Source organism: Triturus cristatus, chromosome 4_1 (genome assembly GCF_964204655.1).
Source record: "Triturus cristatus chromosome 4_1, aTriCri1.1, whole genome shotgun sequence".
Lineage (NCBI taxonomy): Eukaryota > Metazoa > Chordata > Amphibia > Caudata > Salamandridae > Triturus > Triturus cristatus.
In genome coordinates this window covers 484357743-484375837 of record NC_140585.1, presented here as the reverse complement: position 1 = coordinate 484375837, position 18095 = coordinate 484357743, and the positions used below count along the sequence as shown (strand labels likewise).

General features: G+C 43.7%; 1 protein-coding gene across 17 annotated transcripts in view; it reads right to left on the bottom strand.

Moving 5' to 3' along the window:
* The window catches only part of PLEKHA5 (pleckstrin homology domain containing A5), a 1155627-nt gene that overhangs the window by 31369 nt on the left and 1106163 nt on the right, over positions 1 to 18095 (bottom strand). For 14 of the 17 annotated variants that reach the window (XM_085652691.1, XM_085652698.1, XM_085652694.1 and 11 more), the window contains 2 exons: positions 17052 to 17200; positions 2553 to 2660 (listed from right to left, as the gene is read on the bottom strand). In XM_085652691.1, the coding sequence (XP_085508817.1) occupies positions 2563 to 2660; positions 17052 to 17200 (247 nt within the window). In that variant the 3' untranslated portion in view covers positions 2553 to 2562. The remainder of the gene's footprint in view (positions 1 to 2552; positions 2661 to 17051; positions 17201 to 18095) is intronic. The other 3 variants (XM_085652692.1, XM_085652699.1, XM_085652707.1) reach the window with 1 other exon arrangement.

Below are 18095 nucleotides of genomic sequence, written 5' to 3'. Positions count from 1 at the left end.
CCGTGAATTTTTGCACACCCCTCCCCCACCCACACTCAGTGTATTTTCGCACCCCTCTACCCCCGCCCGCACTCCGCTGTCCGTGCATGGAGAGAGAAACTGCTAGCAGGAGTTAGGGAGTGTCTTTACTTTTTTAAATATTTTTTTTCTGCTTTGTTTTGGTTTCCATGATGCTGCTGGGAGAGCCGCGAGTCTCTGAACTTTTCCCGTTAAAGGCACGAGTTGTGAGGAACCAATGTCAGGACTCGGCGGCAGCAACAGCAGCACATTCCCCTTTTTACAGCAGCTGAAAAGCTAATGCTGCTGTTCAAGGCAATAAAGGGCCCAGGGAGAAGCCAAGGCTTGGGGGAGACAGGCTCAGGCGCTCACAGTGAGCCTACGGCCTACTAATGTAATCTGCTGGGACGAGGCAGCAGCACCAGGGTGTGGACGTGTGTAGTTTCAGGTAACACGTGCTCCACTCCAGCAAGGAGCTCAGGGGAAACACATGCCGAGCTCTGTGTGGGGAGGAGGGCACATGGGAACAGTGTATTATAAAGTAGTGCGTGCCACAGTGTTGATATGTTATCAGCATTTATGTAGCGCCTTCAGCCAATAGCAAGGCATAGAAGCATTTCCTTGAACAAAGTGGGCTTATTGTACAGTTCTGGAGTTTCTATTGGCTACTTTTGTGGGAGAACTCTTAATGTTAGGGAATTGTCGAACAAAATAGTGTGGGTGGTGTAAGGTGTTAACATTTTGAGAAGGAGGTAGGTAGCATGACCAGGGCTTTAAGTGAGATGAAATAACTGGGGGTCTCTCCCATAGGGGCGTGGGCAATGTAATCAAGGGCATGACTTAAAACACAAGCTAAAAATCGGTACTTAGCTTAGTGTGCTGCCCCACTTGTATTTTGCTGTTTCTGTCCATTCATTCAGATAGATAGCACAACAAGTAACATTACACTTACAACAAGCCAGGGCTACTGGCTTTGTAAATGGTTGTAAATTGCATAAGATAAATAAGCAGCAACTATGACTTTGTTATATAGAATATTGAAAATGCTTTCGTTCTTGAGCGTAAGGTTGTGGCCTAAGGCTAGAGCTGCCGATCCTTCGAGCTGAAAAAGCAGGTTCGAGCCTCACTTGGCTCAACATCCTGTGTTTCAAAACATAAGTTTGGCCTTGTGTAATGTAACTGATGCTCATGTTTGCGGTATATATTAACTGAAAAATGAGTCTCTTTGAAGTTCTGCAGCCTTAAATTCCTGGCGGGAATGCTCAGCCTTTTATTCTTCCAAGCTGGATACACTGCATATTACAATATGTAAATGACAAAAATGATGTTGATATATGAAGGATCTTTACATATTAAAAAAAAAAACAAAAACCTTCCTGCACATTAGGTGAATGCTTTAACATGTCGTGTCCCAGTGCTCCATACACAGAGATCAACTGGATTTTTTGACTAACAACAAGTGTAACAAGCACTGGCAAAGCTAATGGGTTTCACATTTGCAACCTATGTTTTCTAGTTGTTTCCCTGTTTCAGTGTGTCTCTCCTCTCTGAGTGTCCTGTGTTTCCCTGTCCAGTATATCCCAGCCCCTGTGTGTCCACCTTGTTGTGTTCCAGTAGCTGCCTATTCCATTGTCTCCCTGACCCGTTGTTTTTGTTTATGTTTCAGTGAATCTCTTTCCCAGAGTCTGTTTTCCTTATTTTACTGATTACTTCAGCCAGTGACGCATTTCCCTGTTCGTTACTATATCTGTGGCCGATTGTGTGCGTGCAGGGATACATTACCTGCTTTCAGAGCTTAATGGGCACATCGACTTTTTTCCCCTTTTTTTTTTTACTAATTTGCTAATGCACATTTTCTTTTTCTCTTTTATGTGCACTTACCTATACTAGGCCCATAAATCCCCTTACAATCCAGGTTAACTGTGCAGCATACATATTGGAATCTGAAGCTACTTCTGTAGATAGTCAGGGTATACCTCACGACATTTCAGAAACTACTAGTTGAATGTAATATAAAGGAGAACAACGGACGTGTTTTCAATGCAATAGTTCGTGCCTTTCATTAAGTTAAAGCCATTTGCTTTGCTATACAATACCATTAGCAAAGTAAATGGCTTTACCTTAATAAAAGGCGAGATCTATTGCATTTTCAATGCTTGTTGAATTTCTGTTCTACTTGCTACCCAAAAGAATATAGTTGTGCTAGACTATTGAAGTGAGATAATGATAAGCTAGATACTTTCACTAACATCGCGTCTGCTTCTATTTACTACACAATTGATGGGATTTTGTACTTAGCACTATACATACTTGTCTTAAAGAAAACCACCTCAAATTCTTTGTATTTTTTCTATTGTGTTAATCACGTTACTCTTTATCATTAGCTCCCTTACAGATTATTTCACAAAATGAGGGGCATTTCTATGAGTGAAAAAAAATGTTTCAATGCAGATGAAAACACATACACACTTAAATGCATGCAACTCAATAAACATAAGTCACACTGAGAAAGAAATACCAAGCCATAAGTGTAAACATGCAAGGGAAGACCATACCTGTCGGTGGCTACACACACATGAAATGTGAGCCCTCAGTGAGCTGCGGTTTTGGTGATGGAGCTGGATGTGATTTTGGGGACTCTGGTGAAGATGATAAACTTTCAACTGAAAAAAGAAATAAATACATTTAATGAGGCACAGATTAGAGAATACATTTCAATTAAGACAGAGCAATAAACGTCAAGTACTATAACACACTGAACAAAAATAACTTCTGAATATTTAAATATCAAACATTCCCCACTTCTTTCAAATTAGAGAATCTTAACTGCTAACAAGATGACACCGTTATTCTAAATACAACAGCTGTGAAAGGTATGTGAAATGTTGGACGATAAACAGAGTAGACTTAAGGTTATTGAGCGTTTACTAGCAATTTAATAGTAGATTTAGATTGCAAAAACAATACCAATGGATGCATTTGGTGGACTGGCAATCACAAAGTCTGAGATTCAGCCCTGCCAAGTACCACGCATCAGGGGTTAGACTAATGCATTTTAGTGCTATTGTCCGCATCACGGCACTAAAATGAATCAGTCACGCATTTACATTTGCCCAAATTGAATGTGCAATGAAGCGCTGCCTGCACATAATTAAATAAGAAAAGCGCTGCCACTGTGTGCCCCAGGCAATCTATTTAGCTGCGTCGGAGCTCGCAGCTGCCAGCCTCCGGGGGTTACGGTGAATCGTTTTTATGGTGCATGTAACTGCGTCTTTGACACAGTTTGAAATGGCCGGCACAGGGTTGACAAAAACAAATCTGCCTTGGTCAGGGACGGCCTCAGCCTCTGAGCCAAGCAGATCCGGTGTATCTCACCTGGAGGCAGAGACAGAATCTGCTCTGCATGCGCCGGGCCAGCACACGTAGATTTGGCACTGCTTTCTGCTTATTTCCAACACATGGAGCATACTCATGTTAATTGTCAAAGAGGCAGTTTCATCTTGAAATCACTAAATGTTCTTACCCCTGCTGCTGACCCTGACCAGACAAGTGGTGCTGTTCTTGACTAAGGTTGCTTACAGTGGGCACTGCCGCCACCTCAAACCATGCACTCACCGCTGCTGTCTCTGGCCCACTTGCTGCTGCAGCCCCTGGACATTGTGGTTTTAACAGCCCTTCAGGTCTGTTGGGCTGGCGCAGGCCGATGCACACTCTTGTCTCAGACCCGCCTGTTCTCAGCCGTGACAGAATGTTCGGCAGCTGCCTCACAAACAAGACAGACAGGGACAGCCCTGAAAGACTCTGGTCGGAGAAGGTTGTGATAACAGAGTGCTTTAATTTCAGATTCCTGCCACAGCCAGCCCGAGCCACCAGAAATTGCTGCTCTGCTGGCGGAATTAAATTAAAGGATATCTGTGACCTCCTCGACATGTACTGCCCTACCCTGCTCTCGGAAGGTCTCTGGGGGATGTGCCAGTCATGGTGAGAGCAGGTACTGAGTGTCTAAAGGAGCAGGGAACAACTCTGAAGACAGCAGGCTATGCCATGCCCTCTCACCACAACTTAAATCTACAGCTGCATATTAGATGCAACGTAGTACTGTAGTGTTTGCAGAAAAGAGGGCCAGCATCATCTATCACTGTGGCAGCCTGACCTCTACGGACTGGTAACGGACTCCTGTGTCCAGCACCTCACAGCACTGTCAGAGGGCCTGTCTGCACTGAGTGACTCCACAGACTGCAGCTATAGCTACCAGCCCGAGGCAGAAGACATTTACCCAGCACTGTCAGTGACTCCATTGGTAAGTTAAACATATTGTGGTGATTGATGTTCCTGCTGGAGAGAGATCAGAGTTTTGTCTAGTGCAAGTTTTGACTCAATAGTAGCACAGAGGGTTAACACGCCAACTGCAAAGAATTCTGCATAACTGTATTTTATGTGGGTAGCTCAGTGAGTTACTGCATTTGTCACAGAGATCCTTTGGTCACTTGCAATTCATGAATTACAATCCTAATCCACAAAGTGACCTAAAAACTGTCATCAAAGGGGGTGTTTCTAAGATGGCGACGGAGCGCGTGAGAAGATGGTTATCCACTGTGACCTTCTGCAGCCCAAAAATTGTGGGTCGGACCATCTCGCTGTGTAGCACCCCACCCCCTGATGCCTATGGCCATAACCAGCCTGAACGCTGTCATCAGGGTCCTGGGCCCCCTCCCTTGCCCTGGCTTCCCCGCAGTAATTGTAGACACGAGTAGGGTGATGAAGTGATTGGTCGTTGGCACGGAAAGAGTCACCACCTCCAGAACACCAGCAACAGCTGGTATTGGTATATCAGCCTGCAGTACATACCTGATTTGGAACCCCCGCGGAATTTGGAAGACACCGAGCTCTTGGTGGGAGCCCTGCGAGGCACATGATCTCAAAGGAGACATAGATATGTCTTTGCATCGCTCTGGGAAAAGGGACCCTACCATTAAGGACATGTTTGTGAAAAACACTGAAAAAGAAAGTGGACTTGCCCCCGGTTCCCTTTGCCTCGGGCCGCTCATGAATGAGGTCTGTACAGGCGACTAGGATCAAGGCAAAGCCCCCATTACTAAAACCTTCCTGGAGTGGTTGTTTGGGACCCTTGGGAGTGATTTCACTGAGCTTAAGTGGGACATAGCTGCAGCGATCAGGGCAATCCGCCGGGAGGTGGAAGTCGTGGGCCAGAGAGTGTCATCCTTGGAACTGTGTCAGGACGTTCGGGAAAAGGAATTAGCAGGCCATCGCCGAGAACTTTTCAACCTACGTGATCAAAACTTAGAGCTGAGATACAGACTCGAGGATTTGGAGAACAGCTTGCGTTGCTCCAACATCCGTATTAAAGGTGCACCCCTACAAGCGATCACAGGTAAACATGAAGATTTTGTTGTACGACTATTTAAGTACATGGCTCCCACCTTGACGGACCAGACCATTATCCTAGATCGTACACACCGTGCGGGACGACAAGCCACTGCTCCAGGCCAACCCGCCATCAGAAAGAAATTATTATGGCAGCAGCACGTGATATGAACATTATAGAATATGAAGGCCATTGGCTGTGGCTCTAACTGGATCTCTCTCCAATCACACTGCAGAAACGTAGGGCCATCCGACCATTAACGACCCTCCTCCAGGAACTGGGCATCAGATATAAATGAGGCCACCCTTTCAGTCTCTAATTTGAGTGGGGGGGGAGGAGGTTTTCTTGATTCGCACCCTTGAAGCCAGAGCATTCCTAGATATACTGGCCCTGCAATCTGCCGAACACATGGCTTCACTGTCCTGGGGCGCCACTGCCGCTGGCTCAGAGTTCTGGCGCTCATCCGGCACAAGAAGAAGCTGCTGAATATGCCGTCTGAGGTATATAGCGAGAAGGAGCATGCCCAACTGCTTCAACAACTATATCGCGAAGGGGACCCAGTTGGCACGGGAGGTGATCAGTGACCGAGGCAGGCTGATGTTGCGGCTCCTACTGGAAACGAGCCCTTTTCAGACCAAAAGATGGCTGCCGCCCCTGACCACTAGGCAAATTTCATCCTCTTGCACTAGATCTACAATTTCACCAGCAGAGTTCCTCTACAGCGGATCTGTGCTTCAGCGGTAATCGCCTACGACAGGGACCTTTTCTTCAGGATTCCATTGGTACCCTAGCGGGGGACGTGGTTGAACTCTTGCTTTTCTTCTTTTGCTCTGCTTTCTTTCCACCCTATCTCTCCTCCTCCACCATGCCACATCCCCTCATGCAAACACAAATTAAAGGGACTTATATGTTACTGTGGTCATGTTCCGAAACACTACATTCACTGCTGAATCTCAATAGTGCTCTCTATACTTAGCTCAATGTCCCAGGCCTGAACGATCCGGCAAAACGCCTGGCTCCTCTCTCCTTTCTGAAAGATTCTAGCTGCTACATTTGCATGATGCAGGAAACCCACCTGATTCAAAATGACTGGCAAACACTGCGCTCTCGCTGGTTCGATCGCCAATACTTCTTGTCAGGGTCGACCAGGAAGGCTGGGGCAGCGATCCTGCTCGCCACGTACTTCTCTGATTGAGTGGAGCGGGTCTTTGTGGAGATTCTAGGAAGACTTTTAGCCTTGCATGTTATGATACAAGGCATTAGGTACACCAAAGCAACAGTATACGCACAACGACCACCAGGTGGCTTTTTTTCCAAGGACGCCCTGGGACAGATATTGACGTCCCCAGACAAAGACAAAATAGTGGGAAGGGACTTCAATGTAGCTTGGAGATTCAAAAAGATAGGTCCACCTTACGGGTGGGGCAGGTTAGCCGCTAGACACTGGCTGTGGGAGGCAGGATTAACCGACAATTGGAGATACATGCACCCTACATCCACGGAATACACTTTCTTCTCCTCAGCGCACCAAACTTATGCCCATATTGATTAGTTCTTTACATCGCCACACATCACCTCTAATACAGTTTCAGTGGACTTTGGTGCAACAGCCCACGGACCCTTCCTGTGTGGCGCCTGAATGTTGGGCTTCTCTCCAACAACCATGTTCTAGCGGACACCTCCAATGCTATTACCACCTTTCTTCGCATAAGGACACACCCACTACCTCGGTCACAGTTTTATGGAAGACACTGAAAGTTGTGCTCAGGGGACACTTTATCTCTATCGGCTACAATAGAGACAGGTGAACCAAATGGCTCCAATTGGAAACGCAGGTCAAGGAGCTGGAAGCACTCCACGTTAACTGCGGCCGCTCGCTGCCAGCTGATGGCAGTGCGGGAAGAATAGCAGGCCTTGGATATGGGTAGCGCAGAGTATGTTCTGCTCTGCATTCAGCAGAAATATTACGCGAGTGGCAATAAAGCAGGACGTATGTCGGCCTCAGAGCGGACGCGACTGGCCATAGAGTCCCCGAACTTCGGGGAGCCGACAGCTCACCGAGGAACAGGGACAAGGACATTGCTGCTGAATTTGAGACCTTCTATGCGGAACTCTTTGCAGCAGACCCCTTATCGGAAGCAGTCACAAGGGCCTACCAGTGCGAGTCACCCCCTCCCGTAGTCGCACCTGACACATACACCGGGTTAGGTTAGACACATCAATCCGCAAGAGGTTATTGCCATCATTCGACGCTTACGAACGGGCAAAGCCCCGGGTCTGGACGGCTACAGCGCTGATTTTTATAAAGCCTTTGGGAAACACCTAGCCTGTGGCCTGGCACGTCTTTACAACGCACTTAGAATGGATGGAGACCTCCAAGTGCGTGTCCACTATTACGGTTATTCCCAAACCTGGGAAACAACCCACAAACTGCACCTCTTACAAGCTGATTTCTCTCCTGAATGTGGACACTGAAACTTTCACAAGTGTTTTAGCCTATATACTTAAATGTTGCCACTTTATTTATATACACTTTATTAATATTATGCAATTTTCAAAGTAGTCACCGACCCCCAAGGGTCCCCGGAACACAGGTTAAGAACTACTGCTCTAATACATACCACTGAGAGACAAACGACTGCTGGATTACTTAGAAACTCCATATGTCATTATGATATGCATAGGATAAAGTAGTCCCTACCATTCATTACATATTTCAGGTCTTTTTTTTTTATTTTTTATGAATTTTTTATTGAGCAAAATAAATACATACAAGAAGGTACTAAAAAATAGAAGTAGATATAATAATACAATTCATACTATACAATCCTTTTCATTAAAGAGAAAATTTAATCACCACAAGTATTATACATTAGAAAGAAGACCATTTCACGTATACTAAAGTGCAAGTGCCATAAATCCGACAAATATGTTACCCCTGGAGATCCCTTTCCATTTGATCAAGATACTTCCAGACTGAAATACATTTTCTAAAAGCTCCAACCCTTTTCGCATAAACTTCTTCATAGGGTTATACTCGTTTCATTTTGTTATACGATTCGAGAAAGGTAGGGGCTTTAATTCTGGAGAATAAGTGCCACCAAGAAAGATTGATAAAAATAATCCCCCCTTCCCCCCACCCCCCTAGTTAAAGCTTGGATTTGCCTCTGTTTTCATAAACCAAACAGTGCCAATTCAGGCTCAGGTTGTATCCTACTCCCAAGGGCACGGCTGAGCTCAGCACGCATTTTCACCCAGAACTGGCTCAGCTTCGAGCATGTACAAAAAACATGCAGCCAGCCACCCTCCCCGACCTGCTGACACCGAAAACACTTATTTTCAACCTCGGGATACAGTTTATGCAAAGCGTGTGGGGTGTAATAAGCCATTCATCAGGACAGAAACGCCATTATTTCAAAGTTTGCGGCTCTCAGTATCTTTCTGCCGTGTTGGTAGATAGTTTGCCACTCTCTAATTGAAAAATTGCAAGATAATTCTTGTTTTATTTTTTCAAGAAAATTGGTAACCAATAGGGGCTCTCCTTGATTTCGAAATACTCAATACCAATTCCCTATACCTCGCAATTTGGTTCTAAACACAGCAGCAAGAACCGGAGGGGTACCTATATTTCCTGGGAGTATATCATTATTTATCACTGATCTAACCTGGAGGAAGCTAAAAAAGAGTAGCCTGCTCTGGTTACCACATCTAGCCTGAACCTCCTCCCAGTTAATACATCTACCTCCTATTATAAAGTGGCTTAGTGCCTTAAAACCTTTTAGTTTCCAAAGTTTAACATGGCTATTCCGAATATAAAGGCCCAAGCTTCTGGACTCTGTCAAGCTCAGATATTCAAATCCCGAAGACTGGGCCTTTAGAGAATAGAATTTCTGAAGTCTACTGGTAAACGCTTGAAGCGTCTTGTATCTTACTTTTTTAGGAAGGTTTGATGTTTTTATCAAAACTGGAAGCTGTGATCCAGCTTCATGGATCATGTTGCGCAGGAAAAAGCTATCCAGAGATCCCTTATTATCAAGTAGCCGAAAAACTATTTCCATAAATGCTGCTTAATATTAAGTACGAATATGGGGAAGTGCCAGCCTACCCCAGCTAGTATCCAGTTTAAGGATTGATAGTTTTAACCTTGACTATTTTTCATTTAGGATAAACTGGCAAAATAATTTTTCCAATTCTCTAAAATAAGCTACATTGACTTTGATCGGGATATTTGAAAAATGAAATATTAATAAGGGTAGTACTGACATCTTTATTAGAGCAACACGCCCTATCAAAGTAAGGGGAAGAAGTGCCCACTTGCCCAATAGATCTTTAATTTTACTCAACGTTGCTTCATAATTTAGCCGAAATAAATTTGCGTATTGGTTTGAGACGTAAATTCCCAAATAGCGAATCTGCTCAAGTGAATAAGCTTGTTGTTTTAGACTATCTGGGAGAAAATTGCTGCACACATTTAACGCTAATACTTCAGTTTTTTTATGATTAATTTTGTATCCACCAATCGCCTCAAACTCAGCAAATTCCCTTAAGATCCTATCAATATTGTGTCTTTCCGGTTTAAGATAAAGTAGGACATCATCTGCGAATAACTTTAATCTCGCCATCCCCTCTATTGGAGTTTTAATATCTATATTATCCCGAATCCTAATGGCTAGAGGTTCGATGATAAAGGTAAATAAACAGGCGACAGACGGTCCCCCGTCTAATATCTATTGTGCCTGCCGATTTTGAATTTATCCTGATCTGAGCCTGAGCTCCTTGGTATATATTCTGGAGCATAGCAATTGGAAATTTCAGATCATCAAGAAGTTTCATGACCATATAGAGGCTGAAGCCAGAGTTCCTTTATAAGGTCACGGAGCTCTAAGGTGACACCTCGTACCCCTATATTGGGCAGCATCCTCTTTATGAATTATAATCATTCCACCTATTTCAAGGAAAGTACCAGTTTGATGCAGGTCTGGAGTTAAGGGCTTAACACAATGGATTTGAGGAGTCCAAGGCTGAAGCGGCAGAACATAAAACTGCCAACCTGTAGTGTACCACACTGAAATTCTGAGATCGAGGGGAGATCACCTTACAGGACTTCAAAAGACTGTATTCTTACTTCTTTCTCCATCACCATCTAGCCACCAGATTCAGAAATGGCTGTTTCCTAACAAAACATATGTAGAAACACTAAGAGTATTCTGCAGTGTAGAGTGCAGCTGGAACGCCATTCCAGAGAGTATTCAAAGGTGTAGGATTCTAACTATGACTGTTAAGTAACATTAGATAACCATCTACTTTTGAACTCGGACAACTGTTTAATCACTGGTATTCTCCAGTTTAGACAATACCATTCTCATGAGTACCATAAAACAGGAGGCTTAGCTCTAAAGAAGGCATTTGGCATGTGGCAGTAAACAAGATCTCAGCCAGCTTTTGCTTTTTATCACATCATACCGGTCTTCACCTCACTACACTGGCTTTCGAATAAATCTCAGAGTATTTTCTAAATGGCTTGTCTGACTGACAATGGCATCCACTTATGCTCTTCAAAATATGCATCGGGAGATCCCCAAACTCGAGAAGCAAGAAATCCTGAATTAATCTTCTTCTGGTAGATCCCAAAAAACATAAGAGGCTCTTCGCCATTGATCTACCCCCTCCCTTACCATATTTGGAAAATGGTCAAGATGCCGCATTTCAAGAAACACATCAGTTCCACAAAAAAGTCCACCCTGCCAATGTGGAACCTTAAGATTTTGATCACCATGTAAACATTCTTGAAGTGACCCTCTTGTTTTACCTAGCATTACGTTTTTACAGTGCATTCTATGCTTGCTCTTGTATCTTGGCTGTCTTCGTAGAATACTTTTATCCCAGTTCATATCAGACATTACCATTCCTTTTCTTCCCTAATCCCTTCTCATCTCTTCCTTCGGCTAAATTGACTGGCAGGAGCAAGGCTAACCAACTAGCATCATCTTTGGCCAATCTGCTTCATAGAATATCTTTACATCCTTCCCTCAATAATAATGGAATAATACCTACACAAGCTGTGAGTTTATCAGCTTGAATGCTCCCCATTATGGATGTGGTGAATGCAGATTCTTTTAAACCTTAATTTTGCACCATTGTTTTCTTCTGTCCTGTTTTTCCTATGGGCACCTTAGGCATAAATCCACACCTTACCCTTTAAACTTAATTTAAGGGTCTGTTACTCTATAAGCGTGCTTCCTGCTTATCTAATACAATTAGTCACCCATTCTCCCTCTCATTCTATCCTTTACCCCTCGCAGATTTGATAAAAGAATGTAAATTAACTTCAGTGTCTTCACTAATGGTTTAGCAGCCTTCCCTTTTCTCTGTTACCCCACCTACTACCCAAATTCATATGCAAATGCCGCTCTTTCACACATCTATGTATTTTACCTTAGCTTCTTTTGACATCCTTTTTGTATTCACAACCATGTCCAAGGTATGACACGTTGACAACTCCTACAGGTTTTCCCAATATCCAACACTGATGGCTTCACTGCTACCACTTAAGCACTGGCCACAAGGGAATGCATTCCTTTAAACCTGTCATTTCCCGCTCTCCTTAAAGACCCACAGGCAACTTCAGCACATATAATATTAAATTCCTTTTTCAAATTTCCTCTCTAATCTAGTTCTATATTGACGGTAAAAAACCATAGGGATCCAACTGAGTAGGAGCTCTGTTAACCAAAACTGGCGGGCCCCCTGGGGGCTATGAGAAGGACTCGGCAAGGCTCTCTCCATCTTCCTTCGAAATCTTGGGATCAGTGGAATCAGGGGAAAAGCATAAATGCCTGAGCATCTGATCAAAAATGCATTCCCTCACGATCCTTTCTGCAGTTGTCAACTGGCGAAGAACTGGCATTTGCTGTTCTTGCTCCTCGTGAACAGGTTTAAAGCTGGTTTGCCACCACGATGGAAAAGATGGTCTAGAGTTTGAAGGTCTAGTTCTCAGTTGTGGCTGGTCATGCTGCTCCTGCTTAGCCAGTTTGCAAGGATGTTTGATGCGCCAGGCACGTGTTCTGCCCTGAGAGTTATTCTATTTCTTAGGGCACAGTTCCATATATCTTGCGCTTGAAGGGATAGTCCTGGTGAATATGTTCCGCCTTGTTTGTTTAGGTAGTGCATACTCGTGGTGTTATCGGTTTAGATGAGTGCCTCATTGTGAAAGCAATCTGAATCATATTGTCGAAAAAGCCATTGGTTTGTAGCCACTGGCTGTCCAATTCTTCCTGAAGTGATGTCATGTGGGGACAGCAGTTTGGTATGAGGGTAATGCATGAGGAGAGCGTCCCCATAAAAGACTTGTAGAGACTAACAGAAGTGGACTTTCTTTTGGTGAGGCGCAGTGCTAGTTTGTAAATCTTTTCTTGTCTCTCATAGGAGGCGAAGGCTTTTGCTTGGATTGCTTCCATCACAGCTCCCAAAAAGTTGATGGTGGTTGTAGGGGAGAGGTGAGACTTTTGACGGTTGACTGAAAGTCCTGAGGCATGGAAAAGAGATAGACATGTTGCTGTATCTTTTTCTGTTTTGTGTGATGTGCTTACCTTTATTAGGCAATCGACCAAATCCCAGAATACTTGGACTCCTCCTTGCCCGATGTTTGCTGCCACTGGAGATAACACTTTGGTGAATAATCAAGGTGCTTATCTTAGTCCGAATGGCAACGCCTTGAATTGATGGTGGGTGCCGTCTACCCTGAATCGCAAGGATTTCCAGTGCATGAGATAGAATGGGACATTAAAGTAAGCATCTTGGAGATCCAAGACCGTCATATGATCCCCCTCAATTAAGGTGGTGTATCACATTCTGAAGAGTGACCATACAAAATGACTATTTTTAAGAAACTTGTTGAGTTGACGAAGATCTAAAATGGGGCGCCAGTCTCCTGTCTTCTTTCGGACCAGGAAGAAGCGGTAGTAGAATACGCCTCCCATCTGAATCTTCGGTATGATTTCTATTGCTCCTTTGCATATCATAGCTATTATTTTTAATAAGAGCTCTTTCAAGGGGGAAGGTGGTGGTCTTTGCAATGGTACATTCTGAGGGTTTGCTGAAACTCCAGGGTATGTTCCCAGGAGATGCTATCGAGGACCACCGGTCTGATGTGATCTGGAACCATAGGTAGAAATAATTGGAAATTCTGCCCCCAATGTGAGTAGTTGGTGTGGGGGTGGGGGTGGTGGCCGGCACTTGCTGGGGATCACTGCTTCTTGGCGTTGTCTCTGCCTCTACAGGAAAGATTTCCTCTAGTGGGATGTCTGTATGCTGCAGATCGTGGTTGCCTATAGAAGTGCTGGTATTGTTGGCCAGCTGACTGGGAATAGGGTCCCGGATAGGTACTGGTACTGTTTGTGCTGCTATTGACCACCTCAAATCAAGGACACCTCGACCTCATGCTCCCCGCAAGGTCTTTCTCTTATATTGGAGAGTGCCCAGAGATCTTCCTGTTTCGGTGTCCAACTTGATGTACTGGAGCACATTGTCGACAGCTTTGACATACAATAATTCACCATCATATGTAATGTCCATAATTTTGTGCTGAATTTCAGGGGCGGAAGGAAGTAGCTTTAAGCCATCACTGGCGTCTGAGGACAGCCAACCGGCTAGTTGTCGAAAGCCTGTGGATGACACATCTATGGCAGAGACTATTTTTTTCTGCCAAAATATTCGCCACCAACTGCAGTATCTTTCGTGCCTCTAGTTTTGCATCCTCTGGAAAGAGGTCAATATATGTGGAGATGTCTGACCACATTTGCTAGTTGTAATGCCTCAGAATTGCCAAGGAGTTTGCTGCTCAGACAGTAGTAGCCGCCATTATAGAGAACTTTTTTCCTATAATAGCAAGTTGATTCTCGTCCCTATCTGGAAGAGCGGATAAGATGGATTTCTGAAATGGCGCCGAGTCACCTGTGCTACAATGGGATCCGGCCTTGGTTGGCCAATCAGACAAGCTAAAGATTTGTCAGTTGCTTTGTATTTTTTTATCTAGTCTAGGAAGTACCTATTGTATAGAGGCTGGAGTTTCCATAACTTTGAGGCCTTCCTTCTATATAAAGTCTTTAATACGTATTGCACAATCTGTTTTCCTAGCTTGCTCTTTAAAGTCGGAGAAGTCAGTCTGATTGTTTCGTGAGTATTGGGAGTTGGAGTCTTTTGACAGCCTATTCCACAATGCTATGAAACTCACTGATGTCCTCCGGTGGAGAATCTATTGGTGGTGGACTAGAAAGGGATGGTGTTTGTATTTGGTATTCGTCCGAATCACTGGGAATTAAAGTGGTATAGTACATCTCACCCTCCTCTCTGTCGTCATCCGAGGTTGGAGTACCTTCTACTGGATGCTCAGAATTTGGAGCAGGCAAAGGTGGCAACGATGTTGAGGGTGCCACAAGAAGCAGTGATGTACGTCTGGTAGCGGGTACCAGAGGAGGTGGTCTCTGCAGAGGTGTATGTGGTAGTGGGGTGGTTGACCTTGATGGTGGAAATCTGCTGTAACAATCCTGCAGCATATGATGCAAATTGGTAACCGGTTGACGCTGGCATATGTACTGCAGGTTCCTGCTGCTGTTTTGTTGTTGGTGTACATTTATTAGTTGTATATTACTGATCATTGTATTGCTGGTCCTCTTCATCTTCCTCCAGGCACTTAATATGAAGGTCTGAAGAGTTATGAGCTGCTCTGAATGTTCTGTTGTCATCTGAATACTCTTCTTCCTCTTCCTCCTCATCAACATCTAGGAGATTATCTGGAGGGATAGGAGACACTTTACTGGATGAGGTGTGAGAAGGTTACAGTGTTTCTTGTGATGATTTGCGCTTCAATGGTATTAGCGCGAAAGGCACAAAAGACTGGTTAGCTGTTGGTTCTAGATCAGTCCTTGACAATAATGTCATCAACGGTAATGATATTAATGCCGCCGACGGGGCTGTCATCTGTTGTGCTGTTAAGATTGTCGACGATGCTGCCACCGAATGTGTTGATGTCGATGGCACTGACGACGAAGGTGCTGCCATCAATGGGGCTTAATTCAATATTGCTGACGACTATGAATAAGAGGAAGATCAGAACTTCGTGGTCGATAGGTCCCTTGGAAGTCTTCATTGACAGATTCTTTACCAGGAGTGCCATTGACAGTAAGGTTGATTGACGCAGATGTGGTAGAAGTGACGATGGCGATGCCGCCGACGATACGCTCATCAACGGTCTCGTCAACGAGAAAGAGCTTTTCGCTCTCTGAGGAGACATAATGTAATGTTTTCTTAAGTGTAATAGGGAAAATAGTGACAAAGCAAAATTTAAACAATCTAGAAACTCAACAATTAAGATACTGAGTTTTTAAAATGTATTTATTGGTTTGTTAAACATAAGTGTCCATTTAGTCAATGCAGGCAATTGTGAACATCTTCGCATTCATTTCTCCAGGCACTTTTAACAAACCATGTAAAAACTAACTTGGGCCACAGAGCTTCTAACTAATTCCCATTTTCAAGAATGGAACACCATCTATCGTATTTGTTTTCACATATTCCCTACCAGTCCCAACACCCCGCCCAGCCTATATGCGGATAAGCATTTCTACCATTAAAGTCTAGAGTCGTGTTTCAGCACTGTTGTGTAGTTTCTACTAAACAGTAGGAACGGCACGTTTGTGGACGAGAAACTTTGGGATGGTGTGCCAGACTGATTCCATGCTCCCCCGCAGGATATGTTGTCCTATAGACCAGCTAGCTCACAGTGCCATTTTATGTCGACGACGGGTGAGATCTAGAAGGTTTCTTAACCTGGGCAGCCATGGTAGAGGGCATGGAGTGTTCAGAATGAACCTTTTCTGAGGTATGTTGTATTTTAGAGGTTGATGGACAAACCTCGTCCCTGGACTTTGAATGATGGGTTTTCATTATTGCCTTATGGGATTTTGAAGGTAAACTCTCCACAGATCTCTCTTTTTTTAGAGACCGCATTCTTTCAAAATGTGTCAATCTCAGTCAGATACAGGGCATTCTTTGGTTTTAAGTTTCTGCAGCCATAGCAAAAGTCTAGCCTCTCTATCTCGCAAAGTTTTGTGAGAAAAAGTACAGCAAATTTTACAATCTTTCCCCTGGTGGTCAGGGTGAACACAATAGGTACAGTTCTTGTGAGGGTTATCAGATTGAAGCCTCGTTTTTCTACAGGTGCCGCAGGGTCGAAATAATTCTCTCTTGGCTGCAGTAGACATGAAGTCAAAGCAAGCTTATTTAGCCAAGAGTAAGAAGCTCTATTTAAGGAAGACTTCCTGTCAGAAAGACCAGAAACCAGCTCAAATCACACGACATGCAATAGAAAATCTGAGAGACTGGAGCCTCTGTCTTGAAGGTTCTAAAGGGTGCGGTCTCCTGATTGGCTGAACTTTGGGTTATTTCTAATAACACTAAATAAGCTATTGAGGGAATGTCTTGCAATAACTTCAAAGTAAATTTGTGATTTAATTTATTCTATCCGCCTTTGACGACGGGGAATGATTCAAGCATGTGATTCAAGCATGTGACTTGTTCAGAAATTTCTTAAATACAGGACTGTACATAAACAGAGTGGAGGTGTTTTACGCTGTAGAAGGTAATATAGCTTAGATGAGATTCACCATACCTGTTAGCAGTTTGCTTCTCAGTGAAGTCTCTGCTGTTAAATCATAAGAAAAAATGGTGCCTTCTTGAACAATGCTTGTGACTGCTTCGCCATCTTCAGGGCTGCGTTTAAGTATGTGGTTGGCAAGCATTGACACATTCTGCAAGCTGCTAAAAAAAGAACACTTATTTTACAAAACATTTTCATGACAAAAATATGAAGAAAATGTAGTAATCCAATATATTAACAGCAAAAGTCTAATTAAATAAATCTACAAGTAATATGATGCTTAGCACGCCTAGTTTTAAACATTTATATGTCTGATATTTTGGCAAACCTAAATAGTACGTTTTGATACAAAAGATATGTAAAAGCCCCCTATCCATTTGTTTATTCTAATGTAATTACATGCTCAGAAACTACGTTTTAACCCATGATAGAGATTTAAATCACTTAACTGAAAATGTACTATATGCATAAAATATGCATTCAAATGACCTGGGAAGTGAGCTCTGCAACCTCATTTAAAGCCTTGCTATGCATCGATTATGACATCTCACAGCATTTTGTTTGTTGCTTTTATATAGCATAGTTTAGACCCTCATAACAGTGTCACGGATGTTTACAGATTTGAAACATAGCTGAGGTCAATGGAAGGAAAACAAATACAAATTCATATAGATTAGGTAATACAAAGCTATTCTGTCACAATGAAGCAGCCTGAGTCACACACATTACAAGGATTCTAGACTACAGATTTCCAGCAAAAGGTTTTTTAGGCTTGTGCTAAGTCTCTTAAAAGGCCGCCATCATTTATTGTAGAGGGTTTCTTATCTCGGATATCAATATCGACTTAACATTTCAAATCACCACTGCTTTTAACATCCTCGGCACCACCCCCTCCACGTTGGGACGACTCCTGGAGGCCAGCCGCGCTAGGAGCTGCCCAGACACCCACCAACCACGCACGCAACCTAGGTTTCATCCTGGACTCAACGCTCTCCATGACCCAGCAAGTCAACGCTTTTTCCTCCTCCTGCTTCAACACCCTCCGTATGCTCCGCA